Here is a 24297-nt window from a genome sequence, read left to right as displayed (position 1 = left end):
CAGTACAAATGTCTAAATACTAACACTTGGCTGGATAGTCTGTGAGGCTGGACCATCTCAGTTAGCAGCTTTGAAGTTGTTCTGGATGTAGAATTTGGGGGAAACTGCAACAGAAGCATTCTGAGAGGCTGGATCACTTGGGCTGCTTGTCTTTGTTGGTGTCTGGTCCTTTTTTTTCCTGAAAACAGATACACTTGTAAAGGTAACATAGGGCTGGAGAGATGGCTTGGCCTATAGCTTAGGCTTGTTCCTAACTAGCTCTTCTAACTTAAATTAACCCATTTATACCAATCTATGCTCTATCACATGGTGTTCATTACCTCTCTCCATGCCTCCTGTGTGTCTAGATTATCCTTCTCTTCCTTTCGTTCCCCAGAAATCCCTCTAATACTTCCTGCCTAGCTATTGGCCATTCAGCTTTTTATTACACCAACCACATCAAATACAACTTCACACAGCATAAAAATATCCCACACCAGGGAGGTGCTGCTGTGACACCAAGGGAAGCACGGAAACACCAAGGTTGTAGCTGCATTCCCTCCCTCCTACCCAATGAGGATGCGAACAAGCTAGTCTATGATAGCTTAAGTACTACAATGGAAACTTTATACAGCTGTGTTATGGGTAGGGATGACCTAGGCAGGTGATGCTAGTGTTATGGAGAGGTCCACACTTTCCTCTGGTCTCTACACCAGCAACAGTCTTTGTTCTCGTGGTTACAAAAGAGAAAAATTCAGAAGCAGGCATAAAGGACACAGGAGTAAAGCATATTTTGCCTGCATGTATGTATGTGCACCATGTGCATGCCTTGTGTCTGAGATGGTCAGAAGAGGGCTTTTGGAAACAGACCTACAAACTGTTGTGAATTGCATTGTGGGTGTTGGGAATCGAACTAGGGTCCTCTGGAAGAGCACCGAGTGCTTTTAACTTCCATCTTTCCAGCCCCGAAGTCAAGAGTTTTAACTAGAGCAAGAAAGGAAGTAAAAGTATGCTCTTTGGGAAAAGCAATCCTTTATCTGTTATCCCTCCCTGTGCCTCCCTCAGAAGGCCCTAAATGAAAGTGGCATGCTTTTTCTTGAAAGCTCGTTTTACCCACTCTAAATAAACTTTTAAGATGCAAGAATATGTCTAGGGTTTTAAGTACCTTAAAATTGAAAAGTTCACTAGGGGAAAAGGTAGCAGAACTCTCCGCATGATCCCTTATCCAGAAAGACCCTGAAGCCAGTTTAAGATGAGCCAACTAGTAGACCACTACCATCTATTGTTCTTTATATCCTGTTTTGGGCGCCCTGAGCTGACCCATCTGGAGAGACCACTATCACTATTGTTCTTTATGTCCTGTTTTAGGGGGCCTGGTTGGCCATTCCCTCGCCAGAGTTAACCTTCTGTCTAAACACTATGGCAGGCTCCGAGGAGGAGGCTATAGAGGAATAGGAGTTCCAAAGCAGAGAGAGCAGGGCGGGGCTTTCATGCAGACGCAGGAATGTCACGTGTGAAAACAAAGGGGGTGTGCCACACTCGTGCTTGTGCGTAGCCGCAAACTGCGGGGAGAAGTGCAGTCTTGTACCATGAGGGACTTTACCTGTGCAGATTTCTTCCCTGCTTAGAGTCAGCTTTTGGCTGTCGAAGGCTCAACAATATCATTTACCACGCAATTTTCCGCTGAAGAAGACTGACAAATCCACCCAGCTTTCATTTTTTATAGAAGAATACACGCTGGTTTTAGAGAATTGACACTGTCTCGGGTAAAAGTCTTGGATAGCAGTAGTAGTTCGCGGATTTTCTCTTGTCTCTGATCCTGAGGCATTGCCTCAGGGCTATGAAACCCTCTGTGAGCGCTGGTACTGTGTTCGGCTTTTATCTAAGTAGACTACGTTTCCCACAATGCCTCGGGCCTAGCTTCCCTCCCACTGCCCAGCTGAACGCTGCCTCCACCAGTAGCGGAGCAGAGTTTCCAGGGACTGTCCTGAGCAGCCAATGAGCGTGGCGGTGGGCGGGCCTCTCCCGTCCATTGTTCTCTGTACCCCATGGGCTTGAGCTGAGGTGAATCTAGAGGGGCCGGGCCGGGCCGAGGGGCGCTTTTGAACGCTGAGCGACTTGGGGAACCGGATCTGGTCCCTGGAGAGGCGAGCGAGAGAGGCAGGTCTGGAGCCGCGCGCCCCGCGGGGAACAGCCAGAGAGACGAGCGAGTAACGGGCCTGGAGCCAGCTGAGGGCAGTTTGGGGGAGGGGCGTCCGTGTCCGCGCCCAGCGGGTCGGGGCCGGCGCTCAGCTCTGCGCCCCGGCTCCTCCGGGCCCGCGGAGTTCCGCTCTCGCCAGAGCTCCGCGCACACGCAGCCCAGGAGTGCAGCTTTACACTGGGAAGGGATGCCCAACGACATCCCGCCGTGCCTCCTCCTTGTCCAGATGGGGAAACTGAGGTTCCGAGGGGGCGTGTCGTCTCCCGGTTTAGCGAATAGACTGTCTAGGGTCAGTGTACGGGTGCTGCCCAGGAAGAATTCCTATGTATTTGTTTTACACGTAGTCATTTGGACAAACTGACATTAGGAGCATCGTTTTTTTTGGTTGTTGTTTTATTGCTGTTCTGTTTTTACTTTTGCTAGTTTCATGGGGATGAGAAGAAATGTTATCTGAATCTGTGGTGTAATGATTTTTAAAAATAAATATTCATTGCTTTCATAATATTTAAATAGTTTTTAAATCCACTGCTCTGAATATTTTGTAAGAATTGCTTCCCCCACCCTCCAATCCCCATGTATGTTTATTTTAAAAGAGAATTGGGAAATCCTAGGTGATGGGGCGTGGTATCTCAATACTCAGGAGGCAGGACAGGAAGATCAGGAGTTCAAGGCCACCTGGGCTACATAGTGAGACCTTGCTTCAGAAACAAAAACAGGAGGTCTGTACTGAAACTGTAGGGACTTTTTCTTATTGTTCCCAACTAGCACAGTATAACAACTGTTTACATAGTATTTACACTTAGGTATATGTTGTCTAGAGATGACTGAAAGTACATAATGCACCATTTTATATAGGGGACTTGAGCATTCACAGATTCCAGAGATTCCTGGAACCAGTCACCTGAGGATAACCTCCTTTGAAATATAGCAGTGATGCCTTCTCCTGGTTGGGGGGTGGCACATTGGCATATGCTCCATTGCTAACCATTAAGATGTCCAGTGTGATAAGGATGAGTGTTATTATCTGTTATTACGTTGTCAGTTTTAAGTGAGGTTGAATGACTGACCTCTTTGTTGGATCAATGTCCCTTGCTCTGCAGGAAGTCTGAAGTGACTTAGGGCAGGATATGTCAGTTCTGTTTCCCTCACCCCAGAACATTGGCTTTTCCACTGCTCATTCTTCCGGCTTCTGAAACGAACAATGATGTATTATTATTTGTGGGTATATGTGTATTCAATATTTCTTTTGCCATAGAGTAAGGCAGCAAGCCTCTGTTGATTTTGTTTTGGGTTTGGTTTGGTATTTTTGAGACAGGGTTTCTCTGTGTATCTTTGGCTGTCCTGGCACTCACTTTGTAGACCAGGGATCTGCCTGCCTCTGCCTCCTGAGTTCTGGGATTAAAAGCAGGTGCCACCACTGCCCAGGAGCTCTGTTGGTTTTGAATGTAAGGTGGCTGCTGTAGAATAGTGTACTTAGTGATCCTGGTTCTCTGTCTTGTTTCTCAGCAGTGTTTCTTGTTGAGATTGGAAGAAGGAGTTGCCTTCTCGAAGAGAGCCTGCCTGGAGACACAGGTGTAAGGCTTGAAGCCTGGGTGATCATCCAGGAAGTTGGACAATGGCAGCCGAAGAGCAAGAAGTGACCACTCTCCTCAGCCCTTTGGTTCAGGTACCTCAAGAAGAGGAAGATGAACAGGCAGAGGTCTCCACTATGATCCTAGAGGATGATTCATGGGTGCAGGAAGCAGTACTGCAGGAGGATGGCCCTGAGTCTGAGCCCTTTCCCCAGAATGCTGGGAAGGACAGCCCCCAGGAGGAGGGTGCAGCCGGGGGACCTCAGGGTGCACTGGTACGGTTTCGGGAGCTCTGTCGGCGCTGGCTGAGGCCAGAGGTACACACTAAGGAGCAGATGCTAACTGTGCTGCCAAGGGAAATTCAGGCCTGGCTGCAAGAGCATCGGCCTGAGAGCAGTGAGGAGGCTGTGGCCCTGGTGGAAGACTTGACCCAGACTTTTCGGAACAGTGGTAAGCTGCAGAACCACATAGGGAGAGGGTGGGAGCCTCCCGAGGTGGAGAAGTGTAATGTTTGTGCAGGAGCAAGTGGTCTTCACACAGAGTAGGAGATGGTGCTTGTCTCTCCCTGCTCTGTCTGTGGCACTCAGCAAGATCTTAGCTCTCATAATGCCCTCACTGTATGTAGTGGTAGCTCCAGAATTTCAGTGTGAGTGGCTTGGAGGGCTGTTCTTGGAGTCCATTTGCATACTAAACACAGCCTTAACTTGTTTATTCAGGAGGTTGGGAAGTTGATTGAGATCATGACATGGTCTGGGATAAAGTTCAATAGTAAATAAAATGCCTGCCTAGCATGCACAAAAGGTTATCTGGAAGCTATTTTTGTGCTTGTGATTTTTAAAAAAGATTCATTTATTATGTATACAGTGTTTATGTCTACATAACACTGTATGCTTGCAGGCCAAAAGAGGGCAGCAGATCTCATTATAGACTGTTGTGAGCCACCATATGGTTGCTGGGAATTGAACTCAGGACTTCTGGAAGAACAGTCAGTGCTCTTAACCTTTGAGCTATCTCCAGCCCCCATGCTTGTGATTTTTAATTTCCTTTGTTATAGAGAGAAAGTGGTGGGTTTTTTATTTGTTTATTTGTTTGTTTGTTTGTTTGAGATAGGGTCTTATTATTAATCCCAGGCTGGCTTCAGACTCACAGAGATATACCTGCCTCTGCCTCAAGAATAAGACATACTTCCCCTAAGAAACAGAAAATGTTATTGATTTGTACATATAAGCACAAAAATGAGCTCTGTAATCCACCTCTTGGTCCTTTCAGTTGGTTGTAATCATTCAGATAGTTCCAGCAATTAGAAAAAAAATGCATTTTTTTTTTCAAAGTGGACGTTGGATGAAACCATGATAAACAACAAAAACTGTGTGGGCTTTCTGTTGTATGAAGTTATCTTAGACCCTTAAAAGAGTAAGTATTGGCCAGGCATGGAGTGGCACACCTGTTATCCTAGTACTCAGAATTGAGGCAGGAGGATTGAAAGCTAGGTCGCTGTATACAGAATAGATCACATATGGAGAAAGAAAGAAAAAAAAAGGTTAATTCTAGACAAGCTCTTTATAATGTTACTATATTTGTCTGCTTTGTTAGTATTAAGTTCTGGAGCCTTGCCCTTTTAGCTGTTCTGTTTGCATTTGGCCCTGGGTGTAAACTGTACTCATTTGGTTACCAAGTATCTACTTCAGTTCTACCTTTCTCCTAGGACCCTTTCAGGACCCATAGGATGGGCTGCTTTGTGCTGATGAAGTAGCACAAGAGTTTTTTAGAAAGGAGTGTGGAGAGGACAGGCCAGATGGTAGGAGGGTGCAGAGAAACATGGACCATGAGGAGGAGGTTGCAGAACGGAGTAGAATTCGGAAAGTCACAGGGCAAGGAGGAAGCTGTGACAGCTGAGAGAGCTGTGTTCAGCCAAGGCTCTAAAGTGGGAGAGCCGAGGAAGTAGGTTTCTTCAGATGGCAGTGAGGCAGACTTGCTGATTGGAATGGAAAGTGTTTTCAGGAAGTGGTGGGAGTTTGGGGGAAGGGAGGATGGAGTTTTTGAATTAAGCATCATTGGCCTCCACAGGTTCTTGAACCAGGGCCTGTGCTGCATGAGAGGAAGCTGAATTTGGCAACAGGATGTAGGTTTGATTACACTGGGGAGAGGCTAGAGGCTGGTGAGCAGCCAGGAAGCAGCCTGGTTATGAGATGTACAGTGACGGGGAGTCAGGAGGAGGTGGAGAGACCACAGTGACTGAGAACAAGATTGGACAAGGATGTGTGAGAAAGAAGTAGTAATATACTAGCATTTTAGGAGTTCTTTCTTCAGGCCTACAATCTGTTTAGCATCTCATGTACAAAACTTGTGTAAATGGCCACCATTGTCATCAGAGGATTAGGGTAACCCACTTTAAGATCATGCAGCTGGTATGAGGCAAAACCAAGACCCATGTTCTTAATCTCTTCATCACATGAGTGGCCCTGAGGATTCCTAGTGAGGTGCGGAAAGGTGGAGATTCCAATCAGGACTAAGGCAGTGACTGAGTGCCATCCAGTCTAGTGGGCTTAGACTTGGAAGGGAAAAGATGAGGAGAAGGTAGTTTATGGCAGAGGGTGTGACAGTGGCCAAGGACTGAGAGATATGGATGTCAGTCCTCACAAAGGTTCTGACTTTGACTGTGACCTAGCCCCACACTGGGTACCTTGCATGGTCTTGTGAGGTGAGTTGGATTGTCATGTGACAGATAGGCCCAACAAGTTCACACCACTGTCAGTTGGTAGAACCAGGATTCACACTCAGGACTGTTTGCTTCTACATGAGTTTCACAGATTCTAAGTTTTATTTGATGTGAAGTATTTTAATTTCTTTGGCTTTGACAGATAACTTCTTTAGGAACATGCTTGAGAGGAAGCCCACAGTCTGGATTGTGCCAGACAAGTACTATATATATCACTGAGCTACAGCTACAGTCCCATAACTTTTGTTTGATTGATTTATTTTTCAAACAGGATTCTGTGTATTCCAAACTGGTCTAAAGTTGGTATGTAGTTGAGGATGATTGTGAACTTAAATTTTTTCTTTTTACTCATTTATTTCTTTGTGTTTTGCCTGCATGCATGTCTGTGCACCATGTGTATGCCTGGTGCCCTCAGAGGTCAGAAGAGTGCATCAGTTCTCCTGGAACTGAATTTATAGACTGTTCTGAGCTGACAAGGGGATACTGAGAAACGAACCCTGGTCCTCTGGAAGAGCAGCCAGTGCTCCTAGCTGCTGAGCCATTTCCAGCCCCACTTTGAACGTTTGATCCTCCTCCTCACCTGAGGGATTACAGATGTATGTTGCCATTCCTAGTTTGTGTGGTGCTGGATATATATATATATATATATTTCACTTGCATTGGTATTTTGCATGCATATATGTCTCTTTGAGGATGTCATATCTTGGAGTTACAGATAGATGTGAGCTGCCTTGTAGATGCTGGGAATTGAACTAGAGTCCTCAGAAGAATAGCCAATGCTCTTAGAAGAATAGCCAATGCTCTTAACTGCCGAGCCATCTCTCCAGCTCCATCTTCAGTATGTGTCTTTTGAGACAAGGCCTCACATTGTAGCCTAGCTTGGCCTCAGTCTCATGGTAGTCCTCCTGCCTCAGTCTCCTGAATTCTGGAATTACAGGATACACTACCACATTCATCTTAATTGTATTATATGTGTACATTTTAGACTTCACTTGCCTTCGGATGGCTGTGCCAAGTTTATAATGAACTTCAGGATTTCCAAGATATTACAGAATATTGGGTTGAGGAGAGGTCTGTCTGGGGATAATTTACTTTCGGAAGTCACAGATATGCCATTTCTAGCCTGTATCTGAGAAGATTGGAGCACTCACCATCAGCTTCGTAGTGTCTTAACGTTTTTTTCATTGGTCATCTAAGATGGGGGATTCCCCCCCCCAAAAGAACCAGGTTGTCACTCCTGACTTCTGCTGTCACTCCTGCCTCTGTGGCAAAGCATTCCACCAACTGAGCTACATTGTGTGTGTGTGTGTGTGTGTATATTTCATTTGCATTGGTATTTTTGCATGCATATATGTCTCTGTGAGGATTAAGATTTTTTCTGCTAGGTTGGGTGGTGGTGGCATGCTCCTGTGCTTCCAGCAGAGGCAGGTGGAGCTACACAGAGAAGCCCTGTCTTGAGATGATCTCGGTTTGGTCTTCATTTGATAGCACATTGTGCCCTTCTTCCTCATAAATGGTTGCTCTCAGGGATCTCTACACTTTCCTTCATTCCTTCTCAAACATTTACTCTACCTGATACCAGCTGGCCTCGGTTTTGTTTGTTAAGATCAAGGTCTTAGAGTGTGTTTACCCAGGAAAGGGCATTTCAAGGCATGGTTAGTCATTGTTTAATATTGGATTAAGAGGCACCCCTGGGTGTTCATGGTTAAAATGTTCTGTAATTCCAATTAAAACCATACCTCTAGTAATAGTTTACATGTAAAGCTCAAGTCTATTTGTTCATGTTCCCCATGGGTGTTTTAATCCTATTCCAAGTCCTAAATCACACTTTGTTATTTCTTGACTGAATTTTTGCAGTCACTTTTAAACTAAACTTATGTCTGGGCTCTTCCCCCTCAGCTGAGCTCCTCCACACCTCCCAGAGCAGTGGCTTGAAACTCTACAGGCTTTTCCACTTGTCTACCAAACCAAGTGACCTTCTTCTTCTCCTTCAGGGTATTTGCCATCTCTTTCTCTTTGCATTTCTGTTATTTACTGGCTTTTTGTTTTCAGATGAGACCTTACAATCTTGCTTTGTTGTTGTTGTTTACATACATGCTCTACTTATTTCTTTTTCTTTTTTTAAAAAAAGATTTATTTAAGGGGCTGGAGAGATAGCTCAGAGGTTAAGAGTACTGGCTGCTCTTCCAGAGGTCCTGAGTTCAATTCCCAGCAACCACATGGTGGCTCACAACTATCCGTTATGAGATCTGGTACCCTCTTCTGGTGTGCAAATATACATGAAAGCAGAATGTTGTATACCTAATAAAATCTTAAAAAAAAAAAAAAAGATTTATTTAAGCCAGGCGTTGGTGGGCGCACGCCTTTAATCCCAGCACTCAGGAGGCAGAGGCAGGCGGATCTCTGTGAGTTCGAGACCAGCCTGGTCTACAAGAGCTAGTTCCAGGACAGCCTCCAAAGCTACAGAGAAACCCTGTCTCGGAAAAAAAAAAAAAAAAAAAAGAAAAAGAAAAAAAAAAAGATTTATTTATTTACTATGCAGTGTTCTGTCTGCATGTGTCCCTGCAGACCAGAAGAGGGCACCAGATCTCATTACAGATGGTTGTGAGCCACCATGTGGTTGCTGGTCAGGACCTCTGGAAGAGCAGCCAGTGCTCTTAACCTCTGAGCATCTCTCCAGCCCCTCTACTTATTTCTTTTAGGAACTTAACAAAAGTCCCCAAAGGCCATGGACCTTGTTCTCTTTTCTTATTCCTCTTTCTGGGTTCTCTCTCACAATGAGAACTCAATGAGTATTGCAGGGATGAATAAAGGAAAGGTTTTTTTTTTTTTGTTTTTGTTTTTGTTTTTTTATTGCTTGCTTTTTGTTTTTTTTCCAAGACAGGGTTTCTCTGTGTAACAGCCCTGACTGTCCTGGAACTAACTCTATAGACCAGGCTGGCCTCAAACTCACAGAGATCCACCTGCCTCTGCCTCCCAAGTACTGGGATTAAAGGTCTGGGCCATCATGCCTGCCCATAAATAAAGGAAACATTTGCCCTTGAAGCTTGAGAGACCTCTGCTTAGTCCATCAAGGAGACAGACATAGGGCTAGCTCTTTCCAGACCCTTATAGTCCAGAAACAAGGAACTTAACATCTACACCCCCTGCTTCCCACCACCCCCAAACAGGGTCTCGCATAGCCCAGGATGGTCTCATACTCTATGTTGTCGAGGATGAACTTGAATTTCTGATTTTCCTGCCTTTACCTCCCTAGAGCTGAGATCACAGGTGCGTGCCACCATGCCCAGTTTATACAATATTGAGGATCAAACACTGGGCTTGGTCCCATACTAGGCAAGTACTCCAAGCTGCATCTTTAGCCTCAACATTAGCCTTTAAAAAACAAAGATGGGAGCTGGAGAGATGTCTCAGAGGTTAAGAGCACTGACTGCTCTTTCAGAGGACCCGAGTTCAATTCCCAGCAACCACATGGTGGCTCACAGCCATCTGTAATGAGGTCTGGTACCCTCTTCTGATGTGCATGCATGCAGATAACTGTATACGTAATAAACAAATAAATAAATAAAATCTTAAAAAAAACAAAGATTTACCTTTTGTTTTGTTGTTTGTTTTTTGAGGCAAGGTTTCTCTGTGTAGCTCTGACTATCCTGGAACTCACCTTGTAGACCAGACTGGCCTTGAATTCACAGAGATCCACCTGCCTCTGCCAAGTACTGGGATTAAAGGTGTGCACCACCACCACCACCACCACCACCACCACCACCACCACTACCACCACCACCATCACCACTACCACCACCACCACCGTCTGGTTAAGCTTTGATTTTAAAGATGTGTTTTTGTTTTCAGTTTTTAAAATATATGCAGTGCATTTGTGCAGGGTATGTATATATGAGTGTAGATGCCCATGGAGGCCAGAAGACTATGGAGGCCAGCTACTCTAGAGGAGTTCTTTGTGGTTTGTGAGCCTACCGACATGGTTGCTGGGAACCCAACTCAAGAGCAGTATGAATTCTTAACCACTAAGCTACCTTTCTAACTCCTAATCTTTGATTTTGTAAAACAAAATGGGGTCAAGTTCAAACCTGGCAACACATAGCCGCTAGGGATACTTCTGAGTCTTTGAAGGAGGATTGGCAGGACAGAACATCATTTAGACCTAGACTCAGGGCAATGGGTAAACCAGGCGCTTAGCTTCATGAAAGAACTCTCTTAGCCTGCAGTGTTTTCATTCTCAGAAACTCCCTCATTCATAGTCAGCAAACCCAGTGAATATGTAATATGTATCAACAGAGATATTTTAAAGCAGCATATGTGTTTGGAAGTGTTTTTCCCACTTCTTAAATTAAATATCTTCAAGGAAATTGTCCCCATGTGGCCTAAGAATAACTGTGTTGGGTAGCCCTTTCACCTGGTGTGATCTAGTTGGAAATCTGAGCTATAGAGGATTCACTTTGGTTGGGGAAGACCTCTCAAGCTGAAGAGCTGGCTCTGTTGTGGGCTACAGTGTCTGTCCCTTGAAGGGAAATGGGATTAGGAGAATTAAAGACTGAGGAGAGGCCCAGCAATTAAGAATACTTACTGCCCTTGCAGAGAACCCTAGTTTGGTTACTAACACTTAGATGACAGCCATCCATAACTCCAGTTCCAGGGGACCTGATGCCCTCTTGGGAAACAGGTATGCCCATGGTGCACATACACACGTGTAGGCCAGTGCTCATAAAATAAAAATCACAGGATGATACCACTGCTCCTGGGGGAGACTATCATGTGACTTGGGGCTTGCATGAGATTGACCACATTGTCATTGTTTGGCCGTGTTTTCAGTCTACTGCAGACCTATCAAAAGACCACTTATACAAAGCAGAAGTTAATGTCTGTAACTGGCTACAGGTTATTGATGTTAAAAAAAGAATGTGGGGGGAGAAGGGTTGAGGGGGGCACTTTTCGAGACAGGGGTTCCCTGTGTAGTCCTGGCTGTCCTGTAGTCCTGTAGATGATCTTGACTTAAGCTCTAGTCTTCTGACCACTGTGCCAGATCTCTGGTTTGTGAACTTGGCAGCTGTTGTATCCATCTGGGGAACCTGGAGTCCACGGCAAGGACGCTAGAGACTGAACTCAGAAACTTCCACATGTAAGCATATACTCCACTACTGAGAGACACCTTAGTTCCCAGGCAAAGGTTTTTGGAGGCGCCATAGGTGGTTCTGTAACGCAGCAAAATTTAAACCTTACATGTCAGTATAGCTTTTTTAATCAAAGGATAGTCCATTTAATAATGGCATTAATAACCAGGGAGCTTGGTGGAAAAGCACACTGTCACTCTTACCCCAGCCCCACTGAAGCAAAATATGCATTTAACTAGGTCTCTGGGTGGTTCCTATGCATTTTGAGAATGAGAAGCCTATCTTGTATCAGGGAGGAATAGAAATCATTAAATTCATACATGTTATCCAACCAATGAGCCAAAGAATCACAGCTTAGCTCTCCAGCCATCCTTAACATCTGATGTTTAGTGGCAACAGCCAACATGTTATTTTCTTTAAGTTTGTTGTGTAGCTAATTGTCCCCTCAATGACTATAAACACAAATGTACATATTCCCTTTCTCTCTATCTCTCTGTCTCTGTCTCTCTCCCTCCCTCCCCCCCCCTCTCTCTCTCTGTGTGTGTGTGTCCAGGCACATATTCCATGGTGCACATGTGGAAAGATTTTGGGAGCTGTTTCCTACTATGTGGGCAGGTTGTGGGCAATGAGATTAGGTCATCAGGTTTGATATCAAGTGTCTCTACCCACTGAGCAATCTTGCTGCCCTCCTTTTCTAATAATGGTCTTCCATAGCCTAGGACTTGACCTCATTGTGTCTGTGGCCAGGATGACCTTGGGCTCCTGATCCTTTGACTCTCTCTTGAGTGCTGGCTTTACATGTGTGAGCCACAATGCCAGGGTTATGGGGTGTTGCAGATCAGACCCAGGCTTTGTGCCTGCTAGGGAAGCACTCTACCAACTACTTGGCCAGCTCATATTCATTTTTTCTACCATGAAAGGTACCAAGCACTGTTAGAGAGCTGTTAAAGGTCAGTCTTTGGGTTAAAGAGATGGGTCAGCAGTTATGAGGGCATACTGCTCACTGGTCCAGAGGACCTGAGTTTGGTTCAGCACCGATATCAGATATCAAATGCCTGTAACTCTAATTCCAAGGGAATCCCATGCCTCTAGGTGCCCTGGGGACCTCTTCTCACCTGTGCATAACCACATAATACAATACAAATTAGGTAATGCTAAATAAATTTATTTTATTTTATGTGCATTGGTGTGAAGATATCAGATCCCCTGGAACTGGAGTTTTAGACAGTTGTGAGCTGCCATGTGGGTGCTGGGAGTTGAAACCAGGTCCTCTATAAGAGCAGTCAGTGCTCTTAACCGATGAGCCATCTCTCCAGGCCCCAATATATGTGTTTTTAACAAACAAAAATTCCAATTCTTAGCTTGAAAACAAAATTACTTTGAATTCACTTAAATCTTTGAAATATCTACCATATGGAACTATTAAGCAGAACTAACCCTACACCATGAAATGCATGGTGATCGTATAAATTGATAACTGAATTCACTGCTGTTTTCAAGCAGCTGGGTTGAGACAGAACATAGCCAGATATGATGGCACATTCCTTTAATCCCAGCATTTGAAAAGCAGAGGCAGGGGGCTGGAGAGATGGCTCAGTGGTTAAGAGCACTGGCTGCTCTTTCAGAGGACCTGGGTTCAATCCCAGCACCCACATGGCAGCTCACAACTGTCTGTTACTTCAGTTTCAGGGGATCTGACACCTTCACACCAATACACATTAAATAAATTATTTTTTTTAAAAAAAAGAAAAGCAGAGGCAGGCAGATCTCTGTGAGTTGGAGGTCAGCCTGTCTACATAATAAGTTCCAGGACAGGTGGGCTCTGTACAGTACCTGTGGAAGCCAGAAAGACTCTTATTACTCCCTGGGATTGGAGTCACAGACAGTAGCCATGTGAGTGCTGGGAATCCAGGTCCTCTGGTAGAATAACTAGTATTCTAAACCTCTGAGCCATCTCTGTAACAGGGAGGCTCTGTTGAGAGATCCTTCCTTAAAAAAAAAAAAAAAAAAAAAAAGAAGAAAAAGAAAAAGAAAAAGAAAAAAGTTACTTAGAATTTGTGAGTTCTAGAATTTTTATTTTTTGAGACAGGGTTTCTCTGTGTAGCCCTGGCTGTCCTGGAACTCACTTTGTTGACCAGGCTGACTTCAAACTCACGAAATAGATCCACCTGCCTTTGCCTCCCAACTGCTGGGATTAAAGGCGTGCGCCACCACACCCAGCTGAGTTTTGGGATTTTCACTTATGTTTTTGAACTTTAGTTGACTCAGGATGACTGGAACCTTGGAGATAAGGGGAACTATTCCAAAGCAAAGTGAAGTTTATCCCCAACTCAACATCAGTTTTCTTCACTCATCCTGAAATGCTTTTTGTTATAGTAGAGAAAAGACCTGCAGCCAGGCAGGAAATGTGCAGGTCCTGTAGACAGCCATAGGGCCCTACTATGCACCTGAGCCTAAAGAATGTCAGGGTTGGGAAAAGTCAAGAACCATTGCTTAGGCCAACCTGTGATGGAAACTTTAAGAGTTCACTGTTAACTCTTAAGAGTAGCAGTTCAACTGCCTAGTGGTAAGCTTTTGGACAGCTCTCAAATAGTTTTGGGGGAGAAAAAAAAACAAGCTAAAATTGAGGTCAGGTGTGATGGTACATGCCTTTAATCCCAATGCTCAGGAGACAAGCAGGCAGATCTCTGAGTTCTGAGCCAACCTGATCAGTTCCAGGGCAGTCAGGGCTACACAGAAAAACCCTGACACACACACACACATACACACACACACACACACACACACACACACACACACACACAGTAGAAAGGAAGATAGAAAACCCTAAAGTTGGAACCCTATTTTTCAACTTAAACAAAAATAGGTCTCTACTTCCCAAGTCACACAAAAATAAATTCTATATGGATTTATTATTTTTTTTCAACTTTTTTTATTTGAATTAGAAACAGGATTGTTTTACATGACAATCCCAGTTCCCTTCTCCCTCCTGTCCTCCCCTACCACCCGCCCTCCCAACTAAAACCCTAACACATACATATCCTTTCTGCTCCCCCTGGATGGTGAGGCCTTCCATAGGGTGTCATCAGTGTCTATTGTCTATTGGGATAGAGCCTAGGCCCACCCCTGTGTGTCTTGGCTCAGGGAGTAGTATTCCTCTGTATGGAATGGGCTCCCAAAGTCCGTCCACACCTATGCTAAGGATAAGTACTGAACTTCTACAGGAGGTCCCGGAGATTTCCGAGGTTTCCTCACAGAAACCCATGTTCCTGGGGTCTGGATCAGTCCCATGCTGGTATCCCAGTTATCAGTCTGGGGAGCAAGAGTTCCCCGATGTTCAGGTCAGCTGTTTCTGTGGGTTTCACCTGGTCTAGACCCCTTTGCTCTTCACTCGTCCTTCTCTGCATCTGGGTTCCAGTTCAGTTCGGTGATTAGTTATGGGTGTCTGCTTCCAAAGGCTGCTGGATGGAGGCTATAGGATAGCATATAAGTTAGTCATCAATCTCATTATCAGGGGAGGGCATTTAAGGTAGTCTCTCCTCTGTTGTTTAGATTGTTAGCTGGTGTCATCTTTGTAGATCTCCAGACTTTTCCCTAGTGCCTGATTTCTTGTAAATCAAAAATGTCTCCCTCTATTATGGTATCATTCTTGTTATCATCTATTCTTCCCCTGATTCAACCTTTCTGCTCCCTCATGTCCTCTGCATCCCTCCTCTTCTCCCCTTCTCATTCTCCTAGCTCCCTCTCCCCTCTTCCTGTGCTCCCAATTTGCTCAGGAGATCTTGACCCTTTCCCCTTCTCCAGGGTCCTCCTTATTTATTAGCTTCTTTGGAGTATGGATTGTAGGCTGGTAATCCTTTACTCTATGTCTAAAATCCACATGTGAGTGAGTGCATACCATGTTTGTCTTTTTGCAATTGGGTTACCTTGCTCAGAATGGCTTCTTCTAGTTCCATCCATTTTCCTGTGAATTTTAAGATTCCATTGTTTTTTCCGCTGAGTAGTACTCCACTGTGTAAATGAACCACATTTTCTCTATCCATTCTTTGGTTGAGGGGCATCTAGGCTGCTTCCAGTTTCTGGCTATTACAAATAGTGCTGCTATGAACACCGTTGAACAGATGTCCTTGTTGTATGAATGTGCTTCTTTTGGGTATATGCCTAAGAGTGGAATTGCTGGATCTTGTGATTGACTGATTCCCATTTTCTTGAGGAGTCGCCATACTGATTTCCAAAGTGGCTGTACAAGTTTGCACTCCCACCAGCAGTGGAGAAATGTTCCCCTTTCTCCACATCCTCTCCAGCATGAACTGTCATTGGTGTTTTTGATTTTGGCCATTCTGACAGGAGTAAGATGGTATCTCAGAGTTGTTTTGATTTGCATTTCCCTGATGGCTAAGGATGTTGAACACTTTCTTATGTGTCTTTCAGCCATTTTAGATTCCTCTATTGAGAATTGTCTATTTAGTTCTGTACCCCACTTTTTAATTGGATTGTTTGGTGTTTTGGAGACTAGCTTCTTGAGTTCTTTGTATATTTTGGAGATCAGCCCTCTGTCAGATGTGGGGTTGGTGAATATCTTTTCCCAGTCTGTGGGCTGCCGTTTTGTCTTGCTGACTGTGTCCTTTGCCTTACAGAAGCTTCTCAGTTTCAGGAGGTCCCATTTATCAATTGTTGACCTCAGTGTCTGTGCTACTGGTGTAATGTTCAGGAAGCAGTCTCCTGTACCAATTAATACAAGGGTATTTCCCACTTTGTCTTCTAATAGGTTCAGTGTAGCTGGATTTATGTTGAGGTGTTTGATCCATTTTGACTTAAGTTTTGTGCAAGGTGATAGGTCACGAGGACCCTAGTTTGATCCCTAGCACCCAAATTAAAAGTCAGGCATGAAGCCAGTCAGGTATGTTGCACACATCTTAATCCCAGCACTTGGGAGGGAAGCAGAGGCAGGCTAGTCTCTGTGTGTTTAAGACCATTCTGGTCTACATGAGTTCCAGGACAGCCAGGACTACATATTGAGACTTTTGTGTGGGTAAGATGGCTCATCACATAAAAGCATGCTTGATGACTTACATTTGATCCAGAAACCTTTGTGAAAAATCCAAATGCAGTGGTCTTTGTCTGTCGTCCTAGCACTCCTATGGGAAAGCAAAATGGGAAGCAAAGACAGGAAAATCACCAAGAGGTTCACAGGCCAGCTAGCCTGGAGTATTCAGGGCAGCAAATGTGAGAAACTATGCCTCAACAAGGTGGAAGGTGAGAACTAAACCCTGAAAGTTGTCTTCTGACCTTTATACATGGGCAGGCCTACACACACACACACACACACACACAGAGAGAGAGAGATAAAGTTTGTTTTAAAGGCCAGGCATGGTGGTCTACACACACACACACACACACACACACACACACACACACACACACACACACACACACACAGAGATAAAGTTTGTTTTAAAGGCCAGGCATGGTGGTGCATAATTATGATACCAGCACTGAGGAGGATGGAGCCAGGCAGATCCCTAGGGCTTGCTGGCCAGTCAACTAGCCTAATTGTACAAGCCCCAGGCCAGTGAGAAATTGGATTTCAAAAGGTACCTAAGGAAGACCTACACCAGATTTGTCCTCTTGATTCCACATGCATGCATTAGTCTTGTGCTGAACCTTCTGCTCTGCGCTTCTTTCTAATCAGGCAATGAAAAACAGGGCTGCCATTCCCAGCACCCATGTTTGGTAGTTCACAACCACCTGTAAATTCAGCTCCAGGGGATCTGATGCCATTGACCACTGAAGTCATTTACACATACAGACACATAAATAACAACAAAATTTTAAGGAGGTTACAACCATGGGTATCAGTGAACAAAAACCAAAGCCTCAGAAGGATGGGTCTTGTTTTGTTTTATGTTTTATGTTTTTGCTTTTTTTTCAAGACAGGGTTTCTCTGTGTAGCCCTGGGTGTCCTGGAACTCACTCTGTAGACCAGGCTGGCCTCGAACTCAGAGATCCACCTGCCTCTGCCTCCCAAGGGCTAGAACTAAAGGTGTGTGCCACCCTGGGGGTTTTGTTTGGTATTAAAGTCAGGAAGAAAACTTCCTCATTAGACTCATAAGGGTAAACAATGCTGTTGACAACTTCCTGGCAACATTAATATTCCTGACAGTCATTTGTTTCTAATGGTATGCATTTCTTTGAGTGTACATAATGTCTGTAGGGCCATTAAAGCAACACACAACACAGTGTGGTCCAGGTTTGTAGCTGCTCAAAGTCAGGCTTCATCCTATGGTAGATTTTAGTCTCTTTTTCTGATGATTTTTTTCAATAAAATGTTTGCAAGTATTGGATATTGAGGGTTTGACATTTTCTTTTAAATCTTTCTTCTTTTGTGTGTGTATGGTTGTTTTGTCCTTATTTATATCTATACCAAGTGCATGCCTAGTACCCATAGAGGCCAGAAGGAGGCCTCCAATCCCCTGGAACTGAGTTACAGGAAGTTATGAAGCATTGTGTGGGTGCTAGAAATAGAACCCCAGTTTTATGGAAGAGAAGCCAGTGCTCTTGATCACTGAGCCATCTCTCTAGCTCCAGATTTGACATTTTCAAGGAAAATAAATATTTTGTATCACCAACCCAAAGCCTCTAGGCTCTCATTATAGACAGATTTAAGGGTTCTTTTAACTGTTTACTGACTTGTTACAGTCATGTATAGACACCCAGAGTCCTCATTGCAAAAGCCGTTTCAACTTGTTTTCTGTAATTGTCAAGTATAAACACCAAATGGATTTTAATGAGAGAGATTATTATAGACTTGGTGAGGAACACAAATGTACACAAGATATGGTTACTGATGGTATATTATAAACGATAACAATGAAAACTATTCACACAGACACTCTGAGCCACCAAGATCCCAGATGCTTCCAAGAGCTGGCTGAACCAGAGAGAGAGAGAGAGAGAGAGAGAGAGAGAGAGAGAGAGAGAGAGAGAGAGAGAGCACACCTCCTGTCCTCTCTCTTTGTCCCACCCCGCTATGTACATGTGACCATGCCCAAACAGGCTTGGTCAGTGATACAGGTATCCAGGGTCTCTCCCTACTCACCTCTTTCTTTATTTTTAGAAGCTGGGATTTCTCTGTATAACATCCTTAGGTGTCCTGGAACTCACTTTGTAGATCAGGGTAGCCTTGAACTCAGAGATCTCCCAAGTGCTGCAATTAACGGTTTGTGCCACCACCACCACCAGGCAGCCTTACTTTTTAATAAGATTGAGCTATTGAGGTATTTCTGTGATACAAAAAAAAAAATCCATCCATCTTAGATTTAATTGAATGCCTGCTGAGCCCCAGGCACCAAGGTGAGCATAGGGTCATTGTGTACTTGTCACTGTCCACAATTGAGACTTTTAAGTCCCTACCTGAGCGTATTTGCTTGTGTAGAAACAAGTAGAGACATGGAACGCAAATCTTTAAGACTTGGTGATTGCCACAAAGATATAAGTCCTGGCAACTAAATAGCAACCAGGAGGAAAAGAACTTGGGTCCTTCTAGGGTTTTATTGTTTGTTAGAAATCGAGCCCAAAGGGGCTGGAGAGATGGCTCAGTGGTTGAAAGCACTTGCTACCCTGCCAGAGGACCCAGGTTCAAGTTTTAGTACCTACATGGCAGCGCATGATTGTTTGTAAATCCTGTTCCAAGGGATCTGACATCCACACACAGACACACATGCAGGCAAAACATCAATACACATAAAATAAAAATGAAACAAAAAATACTAAAAAAAAAGGGAAAAATGAACCCAAAGCCTCTCTCATACCTAGCACATGTTCTTCTGTTGGACATTACTCCTAGAACCAAGCCTGCTTGTGTGTGTGTGTGTGCACAAGTGCACAAGTGTACATGTGCACAGTCTCACATGGTGGTCCTTAGACATTGCCATGTTTTAAAATTATTTTTATTTTATGTATATGGGTGGTTTGTCTGTATGTCTGTCTGTGCATCACACACATGCAGGACTCACAGGAGCTTAAGAGAGTGTCAGATTCTCTGGAACTGGAGATACAGTTGTGAGCCCACCGTGTGAGTGCTAGGAATTGAACCCTAGTCCTTGGGAAGAGTGACCAGTGCTCTTAACCACTCCCATGTCCTTCCTTCCTTCCTTCCTTCCTTCCTTCCTTCCTTCCTTCCTTCCTTCCTTCCTTCCTATGAGACAGGATATCACTGGCTTGGAACTTGCCTGGCCAGTAAAACCCTAGGGATCTGCCTGTCTCTGCTTCCTCAGCATGGAAACTACAAGCACACACCACCAAGCTATGTTTTATATGGGTTCTGGGAGTCAAGGTCAGGTCTTCATGCTTGCCAAGCAAGCATGTTACCAACTAAGCCATCTCTCAGTCCTCTTTATTTTCACTTAAAAATTGTGTGTGTGTTAGCATGTGTGTAGAGGTCTGAGGACAACTTGCTGGAGTTGGGTCCCAGGGATCAAACTCAGGTCATCAGACTTGGCAGCAAGCACTGTTGAGCCACCCTGCAGCCCCCACCCCAACTTTTTTTTAATTGTTTCTTTTTCTCATCATAATGGGGAATTGACTGGACGTTGTATGTTTTTCTCTATTTCAGATTTTGAGATACAGAGTGAGAATGGAGAGAACTCAAATCAAGACATGTTTGAGGATGTGGAATCGCATGGAACGTTCTTGAAAATGCCCGGAGAGGACGGAGATCAGCAATCTGATGGGGAGAGTGACTTTGAGAGAGACTATGGCCCTGGGGGCGCCCAGGGAAATGCCCCCGGTGAGGACCACAGGGACATGCCATCCGAAAGCAGGGAAGTTGGCCAGCTGATAGGCCTTCAGGGCACCTACCTGGGTGAGAAGCCTTATGAATGTCCCCAGTGTGGGAAAACTTTTAGCCGGAAGTCCCACCTCATCACACACGAACGGACCCACACAGGCGAGAAACACTACAAATGTGATGAGTGCGGGAAGAGCTTTAGTGATGGCTCAAACTTTAGTAGACACCAAACGACACACACCGGGGAGAAACCTTACAAATGTAGGGACTGCGGGAAGAGCTTTAGCCGGAGTGCAAACCTGATCACCCACCAGAGGATCCACACTGGCGAGAAGCCTTTCCAGTGTGCCGAGTGTGGCAAGAGCTTCAGCAGGAGCCCCAACCTCATCGCGCATCAGCGCACACACACAGGTGAAAAGCCCTACTCCTGCCCCGAGTGTGGGAAGAGCTTTGGCAACCGGTCCAGCCTTAATACTCACCAGGGAATCCACACTGGAGAAAAACCCTACGCGTGTAAGGAATGTGGCGAAAGCTTCAGTTACAACTCCAACCTGATCAGACACCAGAGAATCCACACAGGAGAGAAACCATACAAATGTACAGACTGCGGACAAAAGTTCAGCCAGAGCTCAGCGCTCATCACCCACCGGAGAACACACACGGGAGAAAAACCCTACCAGTGCAGCGAGTGCGGCAAGAGCTTCAGCCGCAGCTCCAACCTGGCCACTCACCGGCGAACCCACATGGTGGAGAAGCCCTACAAGTGCGGGGTGTGTGGGAAGAGCTTCAGCCAGAGCTCCAGCCTGATCGCGCACCAGGGCGTGCACACGGGCGAGAAGCCCTACGAGTGCCTTACGTGCGGAGAGAGCTTCAGCTGGAGTTCCAACCTCATCAAGCACCAGAGGGTTCACACCGGCGAGAAGCCCTACAAATGCGGAGACTGCGGGAAGTGCTTCAGCCAGCGCTCGCAGCTGGTGGTGCACCAGCGGACTCACACGGGTGAGAAGCCCTATAAGTGCCTCATGTGTGGCAAGCGCTTCAGCCGGGGCTCCATTTTAGTGATGCACCAGAGAGCCCACTTGGGAGATAAGCCTTATAGGTGTCCCGAGTGCGGCAAAGGCTTCAGCTGGAATTCGGTTCTCATCATTCACCAGCGAATTCACACAGGAGAGAAGCCCTACAAATGCCCCGACTGTGGCAAAGGATTCAGCAATAGCTCCAACTTCATTACACACCAGAGGACTCACCTGAAAGAGAAACTTTACTAAAGTGGCAGGAAAGTGAAGGGACATGCGGAGCTGACTCTGAAGGGAGAATTCCCACAGTGCCCCCAATGGCGTCCCTTTAAAAGCGTCGTTTTTCCTAAACACCCTTGGGAATCTTGCCAGAACCATACCGTTTGTCCTCATTTCTAGGACATTGTTACCTTGTTAGAGCCCTGTGCAGTTCCAGAATGGAGTGTAGGAGTGGAAGTTTGGAAGTATAGGTCTTCTCTGTTGTATTTCGTGATTTGATTGGCACCCCCTCTTTACAGTCCTCTGTGCTTCTGTTCCCCTGAAATGGGGAGGTATTTCTCCATATGGGATGACAGGCAGTCTGTCTGCAGTCTAGGCTGAGCCCTCCTGGATATACTGGACACCAGTTGTGTGCTTCTGAGTGTTTTGCTGTCTATTCACCTTGTCCCGTTAGGTGCCTTTACCCTAAGCTGCTAGCATCCCAGGTTCCCCACCCTGGGTCAGGCTCCACTCGTGATGGCCTTTGTGTCAGGTCAGGATGATGGGTCTCCAATTCTGAATCATCCATATGAAGACAACTCCCTTTTCTAGTTTCAGAAAGTGTACAGAACACAGTTTGTGTACAGAACTGATGTCCCAGGGTCTCTTCCATTGATAAGAGAGACAGTGAAGAAAGGTATCAACTTATATTTGTGTACCTGCTTTTGTGTTTCCATACAGTCCTATATTAAGTTGGCTGTGTGGGACACCTGACCTCCAGCTGTCTGATAGGTGAAACAGTTCTGTGTGCCATGTAAGCATTTCTGAATCACTCTGTGTACTTGTTTGCTCCTTGTCCACATTTTACACGCACACACACAGTTTTTGGAGACAAAGTCCCATATAGCTCAAGCTGGCCTTGAACTTCTGATCCTCCTGCTGTCACTTCCTGCATTTTGGGATTACCAGTGTGTGCCACCATGCTCAGTTTATTCAGTGTTGGGGATTGAATTCAAAGCTTCATGCATGCCAGGCCATCACACTATTGAGTTATACTCTTAGCCCCTTAATCTGTGTGTGTGTGTTGATGTGTGCGGGTACTTGTGGAGTCCAATGGCTAACCTCCAGTGACATTCCTAAGGCACTCCCCACTTGTTTTTTTGAGACAGAGTCTCTCACTGGACTCTGGGACCCTGCTTAGGCTAAGCTCGTGGATGGACAGCCCCAGGAACTGCGTCTTAGTGCTAGGGATACAAGCATGTACATCACACACACTCACACACACACACGTCTCTCAGCATGGGTGCTGGGATTGGACTGAGGTCCTCATGCTTTCACAACATGTAAAAACTTTACCAACTGAGCATACTTTTGGTTTATATATGTGGATCTAGAATACTGCCCTGCAGGCTTTGTATGCTAAGGGCATTCTTTTTAAGGAACTGTCAATTTTGAGGGTATCAGAATCTCCTGGTGGGGCTGACAAGATGGCTCAGTGGTTAAGAGCACTTGCTGCTCTTCCAGAGGACCCCGGTTGAACTCCAGTACCTGCTTGGTGGCTCACAACCATGTGAAACCCGAGTTCTGGGGGATCTGATGTCATCTTCTGTTCTCCATGGGCACTGTATGCACATGGTGCACATACATACATACATGCAGGCAAAACACCCATACACACAGAATAAAAATCAATCTTTCAAAGAGAAAATCCCCTGGTGAGGTTTGGTCTTGAATCAGGAGTTTGCCCTCAGATTCACACTTAATCTTAGCTGCTACCACAGGGCTTTATTCTTAGGATCCCAAGTTGTGAAAAGTAAAGGCAGGAGTGCCAAGTGGAGAAGAGAGCTGTTATGAGGGAAGAGAGAAATGTGAAGCCATCTCCTCCTACAAAGGAGGCATTGGGCATTTTTTTTAAATGGATGTTAAATATTGCCAAGTAGAGTCCCATTCTTTTCCTGACTCTTTAAAAAAAAAATAGAGTTGAACTATCTAGTTCAGACTAGCCTAGAACTTCTAAGCCTCCTTGGCCTCCTGAGTGCTAGGATTACATGCCTGGGTTACCATGCCCAGCTCCTGAGTCTTATCTTTCAATGTGTGTTAAAAAAACGTGAACTTGGAGCTGGGCGTTGGTGGTGCACACCTTTAATCCCAGCATTAAAGGTGGTGCACACCTTTAATCCCAGCATTGGGAGGCAGAGGCAAGCAGATCTCTGTGAGTTTGAGGCCAGCCTGGTCTACAAGAGCCAGTTCCAGGACAGCCTCCAAAGCCACAGAGAAACCATGTCTGGAACACAACCCCCCCCCAAAAAAAAAAACCCTTGAACTTGGCCAGGCATAGTGGCACATGCCTTTAGTCCCAGCACTCAGGAGGCATGCAGATCTCTGTGAGTTCAAGACTAGCCTGTTCTACATAGTGAGTTCCAGGACAGCCAGAACTACATAGTGAGACCAGTTTAAGAAAAAAAGAAAAATAAAAGAACTTGACCTCCACTGTTAGTAAAACTGTACCTCACCTCCATACAGCACCCATCTCCAGCCCCAGGCTGAAAGTGGCCTAAGAAAGAAAGATCTAGTTGTTTCAAAGAACCTATCATTGGGTTAGATACTCACCACTGCTGTTTGTGAACCATACATCATGTTTGTCACCCAAGCCAGATGTGATGGCTTAATCTTATAAACAAGCTCTTGGGAGGCAGA

At 45.2% G+C, this 24297-nt stretch overlaps 1 protein-coding gene across 6 annotated transcripts; it reads left to right on the top strand.

The window, feature by feature from the left end:
• The first annotated feature begins 1956 nt into the window (after positions 1 to 1956).
• Positions 1957 to 22432, top strand: Zscan2 (zinc finger and SCAN domain containing 2). 6 transcript variants are annotated; one of them, XM_035442426.1, is made up of 3 exons: positions 1957 to 2043; positions 3689 to 4200; positions 20213 to 22432. In XM_035442426.1, the coding sequence occupies exons 2-3, from the start codon at positions 3795 to 3797 to the stop codon at positions 21652 to 21654; spliced, it is 1848 nt and encodes a 615-aa protein (XP_035298317.1). In that variant the 5' UTR covers positions 1957 to 2043; positions 3689 to 3794; the 3' UTR covers positions 21655 to 22432. The 6 variants fall into 6 exon arrangements, with proteins under 6 accessions (XP_035298317.1, XP_035298319.1, XP_027264070.1 ...); XM_035442428.1 differs by lacking the exon at positions 20213 to 22432 and adding an exon at positions 6885 to 7151 and having other exon boundaries at positions 1981 to 2143; positions 3686 to 4200; XM_027408269.2 differs by having other exon boundaries at positions 1984 to 2143.
• The last annotated feature ends 1865 nt before the right edge of the window (positions 22433 to 24297 follow it).

Source organism: Cricetulus griseus, chromosome 3 (genome assembly GCF_003668045.3).
Source record: "Cricetulus griseus strain 17A/GY chromosome 3, alternate assembly CriGri-PICRH-1.0, whole genome shotgun sequence".
Taxonomy (NCBI): Eukaryota; Metazoa; Chordata; class Mammalia; order Rodentia; family Cricetidae; genus Cricetulus; species Cricetulus griseus.
This window is presented reverse-complemented; position numbering and strand designations above follow the sequence as displayed.

Bases quoted from the DNA above. Each gene is read 5' to 3' on its own strand.
- Zscan2 (XM_035442426.1), top strand. From the start codon at position 3,795: ATGGCAGCCGAAGAGCAAGAAGTGACCACTCTCCTCAGCCCTTTGGTT. The intron at 4,201-20,212 runs GTAAGCTGCAGA...TCTCTATTTCAG, and splicing joins CCAGACTTTTCGGAACAGTG to ATTTTGAGATACAGAGTGAG.